General features: G+C 40.6%; 1 protein-coding gene across 1 annotated transcript in view; it reads right to left on the bottom strand.

The window, feature by feature from the left end:
• The window catches only part of cep290 (centrosomal protein 290), a gene marked incomplete in the record, with an annotated part of 207938 nt that overhangs the window by 25885 nt on the left and 164352 nt on the right, over window positions 1–17701 (bottom strand). Inside the window, 9 exon segments of the mRNA XM_048256361.1 lie at window positions 427–648; window positions 730–867; window positions 1006–1219; window positions 6820–7019; window positions 7112–7219; window positions 7327–7590; window positions 10932–11057; window positions 11144–11251; window positions 15679–15843. Of these exon segments, the coding sequence (XP_048112318.1) occupies window positions 427–648; window positions 730–867; window positions 1006–1219; window positions 6820–7019; window positions 7112–7219; window positions 7327–7590; window positions 10932–11057; window positions 11144–11251; window positions 15679–15843 (1545 nt within the window).

Here is a 17701-nt window from a genome sequence, read left to right as displayed (position 1 = left end):
ATTTTCATGCACTGGTAATTCCCTGGAATTCCGTTTTCTAGTTACAGTGCATGAAAATGCACTGTACTGTTCTTCCTAATTCGGTCGGTACCGGTAAAGGTACAGTGTTCGGTACCGAGTGATTTGCTTTGCAATTATTTGATTACCGATGAAGATGCACTGATAAGAATTGGTTCACATTAATGCAAATTAATGTTCGCTAATGCAAACAATGGTCTAGCTCAAAACTCCTCAGATTAACATAATTTTGCTCTCAAACAAAAGTTTAAACCCGTATCAACCACAAATAGGACCCAGGTTGTTTTGACTCTAGATTTTCTCAACAGGGAAATGACACAGACAACCAAGTACACATTTTTAAGAATTCAGGAATTATTAAAGCACATCGGCAAATTTACTTGGCAGCATGGAATCTGAGATACTGACCTGCAAATTGCTGGTGAGCCCTTTTACTCGCAGTTTCAGATTAGTAACTTTGTCTTCCAAGCCAGTCTTCTCAGCCTGCAGTTTACTCTGAGCTCTGCGACTCTTCTGAAGTTCTACAACCAGGCCCTCATGGGACTCCCTCATGGAACTCTCCTTGCTCTGGGCCACACTTACACTTTCTTTTGCATTTAAGAGTTCCTCATTTAACTCCTGTATACGGCCCTGTTTCATAAAGAAAAATTCAGCTCAGCTCAGAGAGAAACAAATGGACCTCTACATCCAACTTAAGGCATGTAAATTAACCTGCAACTCCTTGGTGTGTTTGTCAACAATCTGCTGAATATTTAACTCCTCTTCTCTCTGTGTGACACTGATAATTGTTTGATGCTCTGCATGGGAGGTCATCTCAGCACGCAGTTCTAGTAGTACCTTGCTCAATGCCTGTCAGAAACATAGTTTTCATTGCAAAATATACTCAACTGGTAGAAATAAAACAAATGTTACGTACAGATAATTCTGAGTTTTTAAGTTTTAAGTATCTGATTTGTTTCATTAATCAATTACTGTAACATTGACAACCCTCTGTTGCTTTTCCTTAAGGCAAAGCTGAGCTTTAAGGCTCTCCACAAGATTCTTCATGGTTTGGCTTGGTGAGCGAAGATTAGCCTCTTTCTGAGAATCCAACTCTGTCTGAAGGCAATGCAGTTGTTTCTCCATCTGAGCAACCTGTGTTCCGAGTTCCTCAGCTTCCTGTTGTACAACTTTTTTCTGAGCTTTGTAGCTCTCTTCCAGCCTGTAATGCGAATTTCATTAGAATATTGTACTAGTATGCTAAAAAGACACATGCATAAATTTGATTTTCAAATAATCATTTTGATAACAGCAAAAGAATGCCCACAAAACCGTATCAAACCAAGTGAATTGTACTGTAACAGGGATTAGAAACAGTTCAAAGAACGAAAACCGGAATCAAACTAAATTTTTGGATGAACGTAACCAAAAACGGGAACAAAACAAACTTCATTTGTTCCGGAGTGAAAACACTATTTTCAATTTTAGATAACCGGTTAATAACGGTACGTATCGTTCAGATTAATTTTCTTTAAATATTATTCAAAAGTCATAGGCTTGGAAAGTCACCTGCCCACACAGTGTTCCCCAGACCCCTCAAAGGATGAATTTAGTCAGATTTTATGAATCAGTATCTCCCCTGTATAATATGCTAGGCCTATTATGAGTTGATCAAAAAAGGATTTTCATATCCAACACCATCTTACTGCCTTTTCCAATTATGCAGCCTAAATCACAAGGCAATGTCATTTTTAAAGGAACATTATCAACCATTCTTCTATAACGTTCTAATTGGTTACCATTTAGAGGAGTGGCCTTGTAACACTGGAACGGGAACGAAAAAATAAAGTTTTTTTAGAACGAACCGAAATGAAAATCATTCTGTTTTCAGTCCCTGGTAGTTAAATTGGATAGTTCCAATTGGAACTGTGTTTCTCTGACTGGTAGTTTTCCATCAGAAAAAGTCATTGAGTATCATTCTTCGATCGTTCTTACAAAGAAATTTGCTCTTAAAACCCATGTACACAAGCCTGACGTAGCCAACTCAATTTTAATCAGAATTGAGTCTGGAACTGGAGCATTGAGACATGATTATGGGGCATATTTCAACCGATACAAGGGAAAAAAAGATTCTGAACACAATTGGATAGCCTACCGTGAATCCTGTAGGGATAACGGCCAAAACATCCTTCTACTTGATGAATGCATTAATCGCTATTTTCTGTATTTCTGTTGTCAACAGACGTGATAGCGACATCTAAACGTTAAGCTACTCTAGCAACAAGTTTTTTGCTGTAAGCAAAATCAACCTCCAACCTCCAATCAACAGTGGAAGTCCTAGGGCAGGCTGCCAAACATATCCAAAAGGAACATTTTTTTAACCACTTATCATGCTCAAAATAGCACCATACTTCTGCAGTAGTATAAGTGTACTGGGAGTTTATTAAAAAGACTGTTTTACAAGACCTGTACCTGTACGAAGAAAATTCCATGGCTTCTTGGTCTGGTATTGTCAAATCAGCCGGCATTCAAAACAGCATCAAACCTCGTCAGTAGCTTGCTCAAGGTCCCTACACATAAAATGAAGCACCAACAACGTAGTTAACGAACCCGGAGTTTATTACAGAAGACTGTTAATCTCACAGAAGACTGAGATCTCACACAGAGCATGACGTTTATTGCCGGAAGATAATGCCTTATACGGACTTTCCTTCGAGAGGAGCAGGTAGGGGGGACAGTTGGTAAGCGTTCTTTTAGTCTTCTGTAATAAACTCTGGGTTCGCTAACTACGTTGTTGGTGCTTCGTTTTATGTGTAGGGAGCAAGGCACCTAACCCCTCACTGCTCCCCGAGAGCCGCTGTAGCAGGCAGCTCACTGTACCGGGTTAGTGTGTGCTTCACCTCACTGTGTGTACACTGTGTGCTGTGTGTGTTTCACTAATTCACAGATTGGGATAAATGCAGAGACCAAATTTCCCTCACGGGATCAAAAGAGTATATATACTTATACATACTTACAAGGATTTGTTAACCCGTAGCCCCCATGTAGTTTATGGCGTTGTTTTGATTCCATAGACTTCAAATTTACTGTTACAGATTTGTGACTTAGTGTGCGCATGCAAAATCTGCAGTTAAATGTGCCCGCGACTTTTGCACCTTTTACAGTATGTCTAACTATATACTCTTTTGATCCTTTTTATCCCAATCCGTGAATTAGTGAAACACACTTAGCACACAGTGAAGGGGTTAGGTGCCCCATAGTTTATCTTCATAGTTTGCGAGTGTTTGCAAACGTTCGCCAAAAACACTTGCAAATTTGAACGCACTTTAGATTTAAGAAAATCTTAGGAAGATATTGGTGTATAAGGCTATTATACACTTATTGTGTATTGTATATTACCCTTATTGTGTTCAAAACACTGAACTGGCGTTTTGAAAACACTGACTGAAGAGCTGTTTGCAACTCAGGCCACCCATGACCTCCACACGGACATTGATTCATATGCCTCCTCCGTTTTGAACTGTATCAAGGATGAACAGTGAGGTCAGACTCCTGCTGAAGGCACGAGACATCGCATTCAGATCTGGTGATGCTCAAGCCTATAGCTCATCCAGGGCTGATCTGAAAAGGGGCCTCAAAAAGGCCAAGCACATCCACAAGCTAAAGATTGAGGATAATTTCATAACTCTGACTCCCGACGCATGTGGCAAGGCATCCAGGCCATCACAGATTACAAAACTACTAACTCCAACCCCCTGTCACCGACACCTCCCTGCCTGATGAGCTGAACCACTTCAATAGCCGCTTTTATAGGGACAACAAGGAGGTGGCCATCAAGGCTGTGGTATCTGCAGATCACCAGCCCCTCACACTCTCCACCACTGCTGGTCCTGAAGGTATCCCCGGACCCGTACTCAGGGCCTGTGCAGTGCAGGTGACTGAGGTTTGGACTGACATATTTAATCTGTCACTAGCCCAGGCAGCTGTCCCCGCGTGCTTTAAAACCACCTCCATCGTGCCGGTGCCAAAACACTCCACTGCAACAAGCCTTAATGACTTCCGTCCATTCGCACTCACCCCCATCATCATAAAGTGCTTTGAGAGGCTGGTCCTGGCCCACCTCAAGACCTGTTTACCAGCCTCACTGGACCCCTTCCAATTCGCCTACCGTCAGAACAGGAGAACAGAGGATGCCATCTCTACGGCACCTCACTCTGCCCTATCCCACCTTGACAATAGCAACACCTATGTAAGAATGCTGTTCATTGACTTCAGCTCAGCATTCAACACCATCATCCCCTCCAAACTGATCACCAAACTGGGCATCAATACCTCCCTCTGTAACTGGAGTCTGGACTTCCTAACCAACTGACCTCAGTCTGTTAGGGTTAGGGTTACACTGGCGTTCCACAGGGATGTGTCTCCTCTACTCCCTCTTCACCTACTGCACACCTGTACATGGCTCTAATATCATTGTCAAGTTTGCAGATGACACTACGGTGATTGGTCTCATCAGCAATAACGAGACGGCCTACAGGGAGGAGGTCCAGCACCTAACATCGTGGTGCACTGATAACAACCTGGCTCTCAACACCAAGAAGACCAAAGAGCTCATCGTGGACTTCAGGAAGTCTAAAGCTGGCACACACACACCCATTCTCATCAACGGGACTGAGGTGGAGCGTGTCACCAGCTTCAAGTTTCTGGGTGTCCACATCTCTGACCTCAACACCTCTACCTGATCAAAAAGGCTCACCAGCGTCTTCTTTCAGCGTGGACTAAAGAAGGTCCATCTGTCTCCTCAGATCCTGGTTAACTTCTACTGCTGCACCATCGAGAGCATCCCCACCAACTGTGTCACAGTTTGGTATGGCAACTGCCCTACCCATGACTGGAAAGCACTGCAGAGGGTGGTGAAAACTGCCCAATGCATCTCCGGTTCCTCACTCCATCCAGGGCAAGCGATGCTTGCGTAAGGCGCACTTCATCATCAAAGACTGTTCTCACCCCAACCACAGACTGATCACCCCACTCCCCTCAGGGGAGAGGACAGTGGCCGGTTGCACAAAGCACCTTAAGTTAAGTTTTTCCCTTAAAATCTGATTTAAGGGTCCCTTAAAATAAAAACGGTTGCACAAACACCCTTAAGTTTTCTCCTTCCTTAACATTTTCCCTTAGTATTTAAGGGTTTGTCCTTATCTTGTAAGAAATCCCTTAAACTGTTGCACAAAAGACCTTAGTAGTCTAACTAAGGGGAAAATCCTAAGGGACATCTGACTTTACCTTAACCATATTATTAACTGAATTGATGCTGATAAATGAAGTTTATTAACTACTTTTGACCATTCAAAACAATATAAAAATATGCTTCCTCTGTCAAATAGATAGGCCTATCAGAAACATGCCGTATTGTTATTGTTTGGTTTACGTAGGCTAACGTTAACAATTCATGTGGATGTCTTGTTAGCCTATGAGCTTCGGTTCGGTTTGCTAGGCAAAACGTTGGTGCACTGATGACAGTCAGGATCATTTCTAACTTGCCAACTAGTATTGTTCAGTTCAAGTATATAACATGTTTTACTTGCTACCTGGATAATTTCCGCTAATATTATTAAGGTAAGATGAATGATAAGATATAAGCACTGTGTTCGGTGGGTTAACTAACAGCATCGCGGCAAAGGCAGTTAGCTAGGCTACAGCTGTTGAACAATCTCCGTGGAAACTATAGAATTTTCATGCCGGAAAATCCCTTTCAGTGCAGTAAATCCCTTGACGTTTCTCCTTAACTAAGGAAACATTTGAAGGTATTCTGTGCAACACCCTTAAGTAAATCCCTTACCTGAGGAGAAATTAAGTGTTAAGGGTCATACTTAAGGGAAAAAACTTAAGGTGCTTTGTGCAACCGGCCACTGGTCCCTCCACACCCGAAACAGCAGGTTCAGAGGAAGCTTCTTTCCTGCGTCTGTCACCCTACTAAACTCTAGCTCTGCATTCTGGTGACATCCAAAAAACTCATCACCCCCCTATCCCCGCCTGATGCCTCCTTGCCTGTGCCTGTTGAGGTGTCCACAACCATGGCAGCCTTGACAGGGACAACAAGGAGGCAGACATCCCCCAGCCCCCCCACAACTGTACTACCCTATTCCATCAATAGTGTCTATTTATTTACAAATGTACATACTGTAATTACATATATATAATTACATAAATCGTGTTTCTTACCTTGTAACATCCAAATTGTCTGCCGGACTTATGCTAACCGTTTTGCTAGCTTGTAAACAAATCCAGGGGGAAATCTTGCCAAGTTTCCCTTTAAGTTTCTGCACTACCATGGTACTGTTACCACACTGCACATAGCTGTATGTAGACTGTACATATGTATGGTTCATACTAAATATCCATTTTTATTCAGTTTTTCTGTAATATATTCTGTTAATACACTGCATATATCTATATTGTTCTTACTACTACTATAATGGTACTGCCACTACATTGCACATATCTGTACATGTTGTTCATACATAGCCATATTTATTCTGCTCTTATAAGGTTACTGCTAATACACTGCACATACTTATATTTATTTAATTTATACTACTCTAAACCACCTTCTGAAAACAACTGTATACTACTGTCTACACTGCACTATATCTGTTGTTCTGTCTATGCACCACCTACTTTGTATATCACATTGCATTTTTCAGAGTTTTTGGTTAGACACAAACTGCATTTTGTTGTCTCTGTACTTGTAATCTGCACAAGGACAATAAAGTTGAATCTAAAAAAAGCCAAGATGGTGTAGTGACTAAAAATATTATGTACTTGTCTTTATCCATGACATGTTTTCTGGCCTGGATGTCCATGATATGTCTCTGTTTGTCCAACTCTGCGGTCTTCTCTTTGATCTTATCCATCAGGGTGGTGAGGGAGTTTTCTTGCTCAGCCACAGTTTGCTCCAATTCAGCTAAACGAGCTAGGTGTTTTGTGGTTGGTATGGTAATAAAGGGTTTCTTCATTAAGTCCTGAAAAATATCAATGATAATCGTACAATCTTTCACTGTATACCACTGTCCTTGTACTACTGGCTACATTCATTATATTGTAGTGTTCTTACCAGAGCTGTCTGTTTCAGGTGACCTAATGAAGCTTCTGTAAGTAGTTCAAGCTTCTGTTGAAGAGTTTGCATATCTTCTTTGTGTTTTTTTGTAATGTCTTCTTGTTCCTGTTAATGAGAAGACTGTAACTATATTTTAAAGTATTTGTGATGTATTGAGACTTAAGAATATAGATGAAATCTAATGTCATAGAACACCAGCGACTGTACTGTACTTGTCTTGTTCTAGCCAGAAGATGTTGGTACTTCTTCAAGACTTCTTCTTTCTGGTTCAGGCGTCCCTGAAGGCTATTTATAGTTTGTTGAGCCACTCTGAAAGCAGGTTGGCTCTCAAGATTGTCCTGTCTGCTGAGGGTTGCTAAGATCTTCTCCTTCTCAGCAATGTTTGGCAAGCAAAGGCGCAACTCATTAATGACCTTGTCTCGAGTGAGAACATTTTGCTCTGCTTTCCATAATGCTTCTTCCTTCTCTTTCAGTTTCTGTATAGGGAAAGGCATAGTTAGCACTGACGCATTCCAAAAACTGCTTATCTAATAAAATCTAACCAAATGTTATTGATCTTATATCAAGATCAAACAATCTAGTTGGTATTCTTTTCAGTATAAAGAGACTTACCTAGCTTTTTCTCTTAAAATAATTTCAGAAGAGTTTGACTTATTTTAAGACATCTCTTCCTGAAAACAAGAAAATTTGGCTGCCAATGCATGAAGCAAATTTGTCCTATAAACAAGCAAATTTGTCTTGCCAGTGTGTTGAGTAAACTTGTCTTGATAAGACTCCTTAAAATCAGTCAAAGGGCCCTATTATCGAAGTTTAAAATGCATGGTCACTGGCAAAAAGCTTATTTAAATTTAGTGGGATGTCGAGTCCACATTGGGAGTGTTTTCGTTATCAAACGTCGGGAGGATGGCGCAACAAGGCGTTCCTAAGTTTCTTAATCAGTCATGGGTGTGTTTTGGGCGTAACATCATTTAAACCAATGATAATGACATCGGACATTCCTTTTAACAGCAAGCAGCGCAACTTCAAACAGTGCATCAGTATTTTGATAGTCAGTGGTGCATTTGAAGGAATCTGCTTGCACGCGAGACCGTACGGAACAGTTATTCCACTAAATAAGGGGTATTCAATTAAACTTCAGCGAGGTCCACATACTGAAAATTTCAGAGCATCAAAATGTTTAACATGCCTGTATAGGCTATATATATAACTGTATATATATATATACACACACACACACACAGTTAAGAACAAAATTCATACCCCTGGCAAATATTGAATTAATGCTGATTTTCTCTTTATCAATATGTTGTTTGTTCTGACTGAAAATGACACTGTCACATGCCAAAAGTAATGGCTAACAGAGAACCATATCAACATTTTAGAGTGGCCCAGCCATAGTCCAGACCTCAATCAGTCAAAAAAGTGAGCACAAGGCCAAAGTGATGGCAAATAATCATTCCTGCCTTAAAAACCCAGATTGCTGCTAAAAAGGTGCGGTCTATTATCTAAGTTCACTTTAAGATCCTAAAATAGCTAAGGCTACTCTGTTTTTCTTCCCAATTACTCTTATCTTGCCTTATTTCTCCTCATTTTGAATTTTCCCTTCTAGGCTACTTATTTTATTTCACAATAAACATTAGGCCTAGGCCTACAACTAGGTTACATTACATCCATCCATCCATCTATCTATCTATCTATCTATCTATCTATCTATCTATCTATCTATCTATCTATCTATCTATCTATCTATCTATCTATCTATCTATCTATCTATCTAGATAGATAGATAGATAGAGTATAGCCTACACGCATCTGCACTTGTCTATTATTTGAACTCATTGGCAAAGTGAAACTAACTTCACCGTGGTGTCAGTCAATGACAAAACAGTTATACACAGTTAATTACTTTCACTATTGACTGACAAATTGGTTACCATCGAAAACATAGCCTGGAAAAAGGAACACTTACCCCAATAGAGAACGCTAGGTAAGTCTATTCATACTAAAAACAATACTAAATATATTTTTTGATCTTGATAGGATCAATAACACTTGGTTAGATTTTATTTTTTGCATTTATGGTGAGCTCGGGTTCAAACTGAAAAGGCTGAACGGCAGACGTGCTCATCTCGCTGTAGCCTAGGCTTACTGTCAAGACCTAGCCGGTTCAACCAAGTCACATCACTACCCAGAAAGCATTGAGACGTACATAACCATGGCGGCCTACGAGGAACAGGTTTTCTAAATTTTTAAAAAATAAACACTAAAACGTTTGGAGTGTTTTTATACCACCTTCTTATAGCTGACAACGTTATTCTTGTAAGGTCAACATGTCGTACTAGTCGGGGTTCCTTTTAAGAAGCACAAACATAGTCTAAAATCTGCCCCGATAGCATAACTATGTAGCTATGTAGCTACCTGCCTGAGCTAGCCACCAGCAGAATAACTCAAGCTATGTATCTGTGACCTCAAACAACAGGCCGCTATGTTGTTGAAAACGGTCGGAGTAATATAATAGCTTCAAAGCCAATTTAATGGGAAAAAATGGGGAATCATTCACCTAGCATAGCTATAGAGCATAGCTGGTTAGAGCCAAGGGCGTAGGTTTGGTCTGAGCTTTGGTGGGGACACTACCTACTAACCCCCAAAGAAAAAAAACCCCTCAACTCTTTCACCAGCCACTATAAAATAGAAAAAGTAGAAAATGTGCTACCAATGTGCTACCAACTATACTGTGTAGCCAACATAATCTGATTTTAATATGTACAGATATGTAGGCTATATTTAACATTTAGCATTCATTTTCTATTTGGTCTGTTATGAAATCAACGCATTGACCCATTTAGGCACAGCTCAGTTAAATTTAAATGCATGTTTAAAACGTAAATGCAGGCATGCTTAGCATTTTGTGAAAATAAATCATTAAGGCTACATTGACAAACTCTTAACCGTGAGCTGCCTGTATATTCTCTGATTCTAATATTTACAGATATCTAGGCGATGTAAGCACAGCTCAGTTTTAAGAAATGCTTAAAGCTGAAAGACCATGTTGAATTTTGCTACAATTTATTTCAAAATCGGATTACTCTGGAACAGCTAACTATAGGCTACACGGGAATGCATTACACCTTTGTGTTCGGTAAGGTCTGCTGTTTATTCTGATGTATGGTTTGTCATGTGTTGCGTGAAGAGTGTGTAGGCCTACAATATTCCACCGAGACGAATGGATGTGGAGATGGGCGCAGAGAATAATTATTAAATCTCTTTAAGTTATTTTTCTCGCGAACTGTTTGTCACATCAAATAGTGGCTAGCTAGCACCGTTTAAAAGCTGAGAAAAGGCTCTTTCATGTGACATGTGTGATGAGTAGCCTACTTCTCGAGGAGTTCAACAGAGAAGAATGGGTGAATTTGGACGTACTTCATATGCCTTGTAATGAAGTGAAGCTGAAGCGCTGCGCCATGCTGCGCAGGAGACTGCGGCTCACTGGTAGTTATTATAGGTAACTTCAAATCAGCGCGATTTACCCTTATAGGCTACTGCACATTACAAGATCTGTATGAGATGATCTGCAGCACTGAAGTGAGAAATGTTTTAACTCTTTGTGTAGCGCATGTGACCACTTTCCCCCCCATTTCAACCTGAATATTGGTGGGGACATTTCAGTCGTAATTTGACATTGGTGTGGACACGTCCTTCGGTCCCCACGCAAATCTACGCCCCTGGTTAGAGCCGTGAGAAGTATTTACGACGACAAGGTAAAATATAAATATTTTGCGATTCTAGGGGGAGCTCTAGGGTCACCAAAAATATACACCTGTTCCAGCAAATTGCAAGTCGCTTGCTTCTCTGCAACAGTGTGAATGAGCTCTTTAATTTTCCTCAGGGAATGATTCAGCTGCTGAGAGACAGTCAGAGTTGGATCCGGGAGAACACCACTTATCTGAAAACCACAGTCGGAGTGAACAACAATGAATCATTACATATTACAATTATAATTTGATTATTTTGATAACTTTTGTATGATACCTTTTGAGTAGCATTGTCAACTTGATTCTGTTGTTTCTCATAGTGCTCCAGCTGGCGCTCCAATTCCACCTCCCTTTCTTCCCAAAGCAACTGATGCTCCTCATGAATCTGTGAATTGTCATCAAGATCATAGAACTCCTGTGGAATACGTGTCTAAATGTGTCTTAACACTGATTTCAAAGAACGCAGAATTCAACAGACTTTAATTGACAGCACAGAGGTGAATTAATCAAGGAATGAAACCAAAGGCTACAAAGGTGATTGGACTTTAAGCTCAGTATTACAAAGCTCTTGGTTCCTATAGTCCTATATGTCTCCTACATTAAACCTTAAAAGACTTGAGTTTTTGCCCTAGTCATACAAATACTGTAACACCCCAAGAAGCCTTGGAGAGCCTGCTTTTGAAATATTCATATGCATATTTATTATAACATTATCATATGCATGTATTATCACATGATTTGCATTTCTGAACTTTCCAGAAGTCCCTATAAATAATGTAAAGCAATTCTTACCAGTGTCTTGATTGGGAATCAAACGAAAGTAAAGAAAGCTACTTAATGAACTTAACTTTAAGACGTATTTGATTATTTCAAATAAAAATTCAAAAGATGTGCAGCAGGCCTGAGGCAAGAGGCAACACAATGTATTATTCAGAAATATAGCTGATACACCAAGTTATTACATGGCTCTTCAGAGTGCTGCAGAAAGTTCCTTTCACATGAATGGGCCTTCCCAACGTTCGGATGCATGTTAATCTATATAATTACCGCTGCAAAGTATATAATGACCGCTGTCAATGGCAACGGGTTTGTGCTTTTGATTCACGTCTTTCATATCATTACACAAGAAGTTTGTTCGCTTATTGCAATGAAATTTCATTAAAAGTGAAAGTCAGCTAGTAAGATGTTGCCACGCAACACCTGAAACTGTGAAGTCCTATCTGTGTGGCGAACTATTTATTTTGTCAGTGGAAGCCACTAAACGGTAGCAAAATCATTTTTAAAGACCCCTGGTGTTAAGTTCCTTTTCTTGTTATGGCAAGTAACCATATAATAAGCGGGATAATGTATTGTCCGCTGGTAATTATCAGTTCCTTCAGGTCGAAGCAAAACACCTCCAATGTGCGTTGGGGTTCTGTTCGCCCTGTTGGGACTTATTTTCCGATAATTACCGACGGACAATACATTATCCCTTACATAAATGCTACAGCAGAGGTACATGCACAAAATGTATACACATTATAAAAGGCATAACAAACAAAATAAGGATTGACAATAAGGAACATGGAAGTGTGCAAAAGGAAGTGTGCAAAATGTAGGCTAGGCCTACAGCACATTTCAATGAAGTGCATAACAAACAGAAATAGCCTAGTCCTTATCTCCATTAACTATGTTCAGTTTGCGTGTAACAGTGTAGAAGTGTAAACAATGTTTATGTCGTAGGCTAGATTAAAACTTAAACTTGAAGTGCTTCGGTGATATTTTAATTCTATGTCGACTGAAGGACTACGTACACATGAGTCGGCACCAGTGTACGTATGAACAATTAATTTTATGGAGCTGCGCCAACAAAATCGAACGGAATCGTGATTTACACGGCGGCGGAGGCAAAGTGTGATGCTGTAGTGCGGAGTTGTATTGAGAACAATGGAATCTAATGTAAAGTAATTGAATGTTGAAAGCAGAGTGCACCGCACTCACAATGACGCCGGTGTCCACATCCCTTTAAAACGCCATTCAGCCGACTGGGAGTTCAGAACTGTGTTAGTGTTTATTATCTCTATGACTACAGGAGAACTAGACAGATGCCTACTAGGAAGCTTAGAGCGCTCTAGAATCTTTGCTAGGAAGTGTCTGCGGCAGTTTGAGGACAAGAAACGGTTCATCAAAGAGTCAATATCATAGATATGTAGATGTCGTTGAGTCCATTGAGCTCTATTAGCAGGAATAAGTCAACATGGCCGCCAAATTGGTAGGCGGCCACACCAGTCTGTTGGTTGGGTCACTTATGATCACACCCTGTTCCTCCATTCGCTGTAGCTCTGCTTGGACTTTGGGAAGAAGCGGCAGAGGGACTCTAATGGCGGTGTGTCCAGCATATGGGACAGCTCCCTCTCTTAGGTGTATCTTCACTGAGTCGGTTTTGAGCACCCCCTGGGGTCCCACTGCTGTCCTAACCTGCTGTATTCTCTTCACCATCCCCATCTCTACCGCTGTCTCCCAGGTTGCTAACTGTAGGCCCTCTTGTTACGCATATGTTGAAGATATATTTCTTGTTTTTATGCAGTGCACTAGCAGTGAACTGGCCCATTATATCAAGTGTCCCGCCCGGGTTTTCTAATGATCTGCTGGGCGCCTCAAGCTTTCTTTCAGGCCTAAGAGCTCTAAATGTTTTTCACGTTCATTACAGTGACATCTGCTCCTATATCGATTCTAAATCTGACTGGAGTGTGTCCTATGTGAATCTGTTCAGTCCACTGTTCAACACTACTTTGTTTTACTTACTGCCCCTAGGTAGAAGATTTCCTCTTCTTCTTTGTTCTGAGTAACTTCCCTCACTAACTCAAAAAACTATGTATCTCCCAATGGCCACTTTTCCCACATTTTCTGCATTCCGACTCTAATGCTGGGCATTTGGTTGGAATTTTGTGTTTCTCTTTCCCGCATCGACGGCACTTGAAATCTCCCGAGTAGTGCTGTCCATCGTTTCCCTCTTTCGCCTGCGGTTTCCATCCTTTCTGTGTTAGGCGTCTGTGTTTCACTTCTTGTACGGTGAGCTGTGCTTGCTGCTCTTGTTGGGTTATCTGTTATGCTACTTTTTCCGCTTGTCTCACCATTGTCACTGCTTTCTCTAGAGTGAGGTCAGACATTAATTGCAGTAGTCTGGACAGTTCTTTATCACAAATTCCCACAATCAGTCTGTCTCTAATGTGTTTGTTTTTCTTTTCACCAGTCACAGTTTTCATTTAATTCATGCAGTATGAACATCTCTGCCATTTCGCCTGGTCTCTGTTGTCTCTTATTGTGTTTCTCTTCGGTACGAAGTATTCGTCAAATTTCGCGAGCACCGTTTTAATAATGGTTCTTGTCGTCCTCCTCCATAAAGACGAATGTTTTGAATATATTTTCGGCTTCGTTGCCCATAGCGTAAATGAGTGTGCTAACCTGAACATCACCGCCGACCTGAATCGTGTGAACCTCTGTCTCCACGCAGGCCATTCATCCGGCTTTTCAAAGTTGTCCGGTGGTTTAAATAATCAAATAATACTGCTGGCGAATACAGTTTATTTACTCTTGGCTTTCTTTATTGTCCCACTGCAAACATCTCCTATGATACAACATGCGTTTACTCTCTGAACTCTTCCTGTTCGTTGAGGCTTGGCTGCCTTTTGGAATATTTTGGATTGGTCTAACCACAGGATAGTTTTCCTCTTTGTCTCAGTCAATCTTAATTGAGCTCGGCCAAGATAAGTCGGCAACATTTCTGTATCATATGTAAATATGGTTTCTTTTTTTGCATAGTATGGAGTTTTGCATGGAGTTTTAACCAGCATTTGTGAATGCCCTTGAAATTTCAGGTTGCCGCAAATTTGTGGCAAGGTCTGGACTTGTACGTTGTGGAGCAACTATGCCCAAACCACGGTTCGGACCAGAACTCCTGAACGATTTTGTTGAGAGCTGAAAATGCAGCTGTGTTTGACAGAGGACAGATGTGGGTTGCTAGTGACAAAATATTAGCTTTCAGTATGGTATGATGTCTTTGTAAGTGACATTTAAATAAAAAGTGTGTCATTCTTCCCGGTTCTTCCTAAAACGCTGTTGCTAAAAGGTCATTTAGATTTCCCGATCACGTCTGTTGTACAAGATATCGACACTGCAATGACCAGAAAACAATGTTAAAGAATTTGTGGAGAAGAAGGCGGCATTTGTGGAGAAGAAAAACCCCTGTTCACACACCATAATCACATCCCAATAGAGCAGTATCAGACTCTAATCCTGACTAGAATGTGAGTGTAATGTCAGGCTACATCTTTACTTCTGAAAGACTGCATCTCTTAAATGATTATGGTGCCAGTGAATCTAATTTGTTGTGAAATATTCCTCCTTATGTTGTCTTTATCATTACAAAACTTCTTCCACCTTTTGTTTCCCCCATTCCAACATTTTTGAGACACGTTGCTAGCATCAAATTTACTTTCAATATTTGATATATTGTCTATGTCCTTTTTGCAGCTAAATATGGGCTTATGAGATTTTTATGTTATGACATTCTGTTTTTGCCAGTCGGCATTTATGCTGTTTTTTTGTCCCAAAAGTTAATTCTGGAGCTTACTTATTCAGGAGCAAGTCTCAATAAATTTGCTCTTAATGTTGTGTGTGCATGTTTGTAAGTGTAGATCTGGCAGAAGTAGAGGAAGAACTACAGTAATGGTTTGCTGATATGTTTACAAAGTTATCCTGGGAGATGCTCACTATCTAACTGAGCATGGACTAGGCCTATACATTTAATCAATTGTATTTGAACAGGTTTACCTTGCTGTCCTTAATGTGATCATCCTCCAAAGCACTGATGGACCGTTCTTGTTCCTCTATCACAGTTTTCAAGTATTTGATTTCCTCCCTCTGAATACTAACTTCTCTATTACTTTTCAACTCCAGCAGTCGGGCCTCTTCCAATTTTCTGTGCCACTCAATAACCTAAAGATAAGACATTACATACATACATACAAGCAATATGTATGGAAAGGTTAATAGTTGAAACAGCAAACAGCAACAGAAAAAATAAAGAATTAAAGGAGAATTCTGGCATTTTTCAACTTGAGCCCTATTGAAGGACACAAAAACAACAGTGTTTGACGTTGTCCCCATACAAAGTTGCCCCCAGTGTAGATGCTTAGCCAGCTAACTTGCTGAGTCAATAATGACTGTTCATTATTGACTCAGCAAGTTAGCTGGCTAAGCATCTACACTGGGGCAACTTTGTAATGGGACAACGCCAAACACTCACATTATACAGTTTCTTTACTTTCACTGGCAGGTTTGCTTGAGAACAAGAGAGTTGAGGCTAACTCGTTGCTGGCGAATGACAGGGACAGTAGAATTTTGTTTGTGTGAGAACAGAAAAATTAGCATGGAAGCTAGCCTGAATTTACCCCATCCACAAAATTAGAGGGCAGGAAATTCGGTATGGAGTCACTCCATTGACAAATTTACATGCCTGATCAAGATGTGTTCGGGCTAATCAAATTGTTTGGCTGTATACAATAATGGGCAAATGAGCATCAGTGAAGAAGTCACCCACGTCACCTGGGCGTGCTTGAGGTGATTTTGTTTACAACAAAATCGCTGCTGCTGGAGAAGCAAGATATTTAGATTCCTCTTTTGCATCTGTTATACAAGATATTGACAGCGCAATATCTTTAACAGACAAACAGAAAACATTTCACTTTCTCAAATGTTGTTGGTGATGTAAATTCAGGGTGGTCTCCAAGCTAGGTTGAAACACAAACCCATAATGTGTTACCAGACTAAAATTCTGATAAGAATTTGTCTGACCACAGCAAAATACAGAAAAGTGGCCATCGGGCAAATACAAGCAATACAGGAAGATGGGGCAAAACATGGTACTGGGAACTCCTTGCGGTTATTGGAAGGCAACTGCAAGTTCCCCATTGCATTGTTGTGACTGAGAGCAAAGTGGTCTATATATAATGCAGTCTAGTTATAGCCTGACGATTAAAGGAGAATTCCGGTGTGATATTGACCTAAAGTGTATTGAAACATGATACCGAGTGTGAACGTATGTCTCATAGCCCATCTCGGCTTGTCCCCTGCACTCCAAAATCTGGCGCTAGTTAGCCGATGCTACCAACAGCTTTTTCAATAGTGGTGCTTCGGCATCGGGCTAGCCATGCAAATAAATCACTGTTTTACACCCATTTACGAGGCTCAATGTATCTCCACACTTCATTGGTAGACTTCCGAGGGCCCTGACATTTAAAACGAGACATTGAGAACTTTGAAAAAGCACTGGTAGTTTACTTACAAGACAATTTATACAGACAGTATCTTCACAAAGTTTAGCGTTTGCAGCCATCTTGAATTTAGTGACGATAAGTCGAGCAACGAGTAAGAATGAACAGGTATGATAAGGGATCAGATTCCAAAAATAATTCAGTGGAAATGCATGGATTCCAGTTGCTGCTACTGGAAGAAACTGGAATCCATGCATTTCCACTGAATTATTTTTGGAAGTCTACCAATGAAGTGTGGAGATACATTGAGCCTCGTAAATGGGTGTAAAACAGTGATTTATTTGCATGGCTAGCCCGATGCCCGAAGCACCACTATTGAAAAAGCTGTTGGTAGCATCGGCTAACTAGCGCCAGATTTTGGAGTGCAGGGGACAAGCCGAGATGGGCTATGAGACATACGTTCACACTCGGTATCATGTTTCAATACACTTTAGGTCAATATCACACCGGAATTTTCCTTTAAAATGTAGGGTCTGGGGACTCACCATTCGCAGTGCTCAGTCTGAGGGACGGAATAAGCG

The sequence above is a fragment of the Alosa alosa genome, chromosome 11 (assembly GCF_017589495.1).
Source record: "Alosa alosa isolate M-15738 ecotype Scorff River chromosome 11, AALO_Geno_1.1, whole genome shotgun sequence".
Taxonomy (NCBI): Eukaryota; Metazoa; Chordata; class Actinopteri; order Clupeiformes; family Clupeidae; genus Alosa; species Alosa alosa.
The sequence above is the reverse complement of the archived record's forward strand: the minus strand, read 5'-3'. Positions and strand labels throughout refer to the sequence as shown.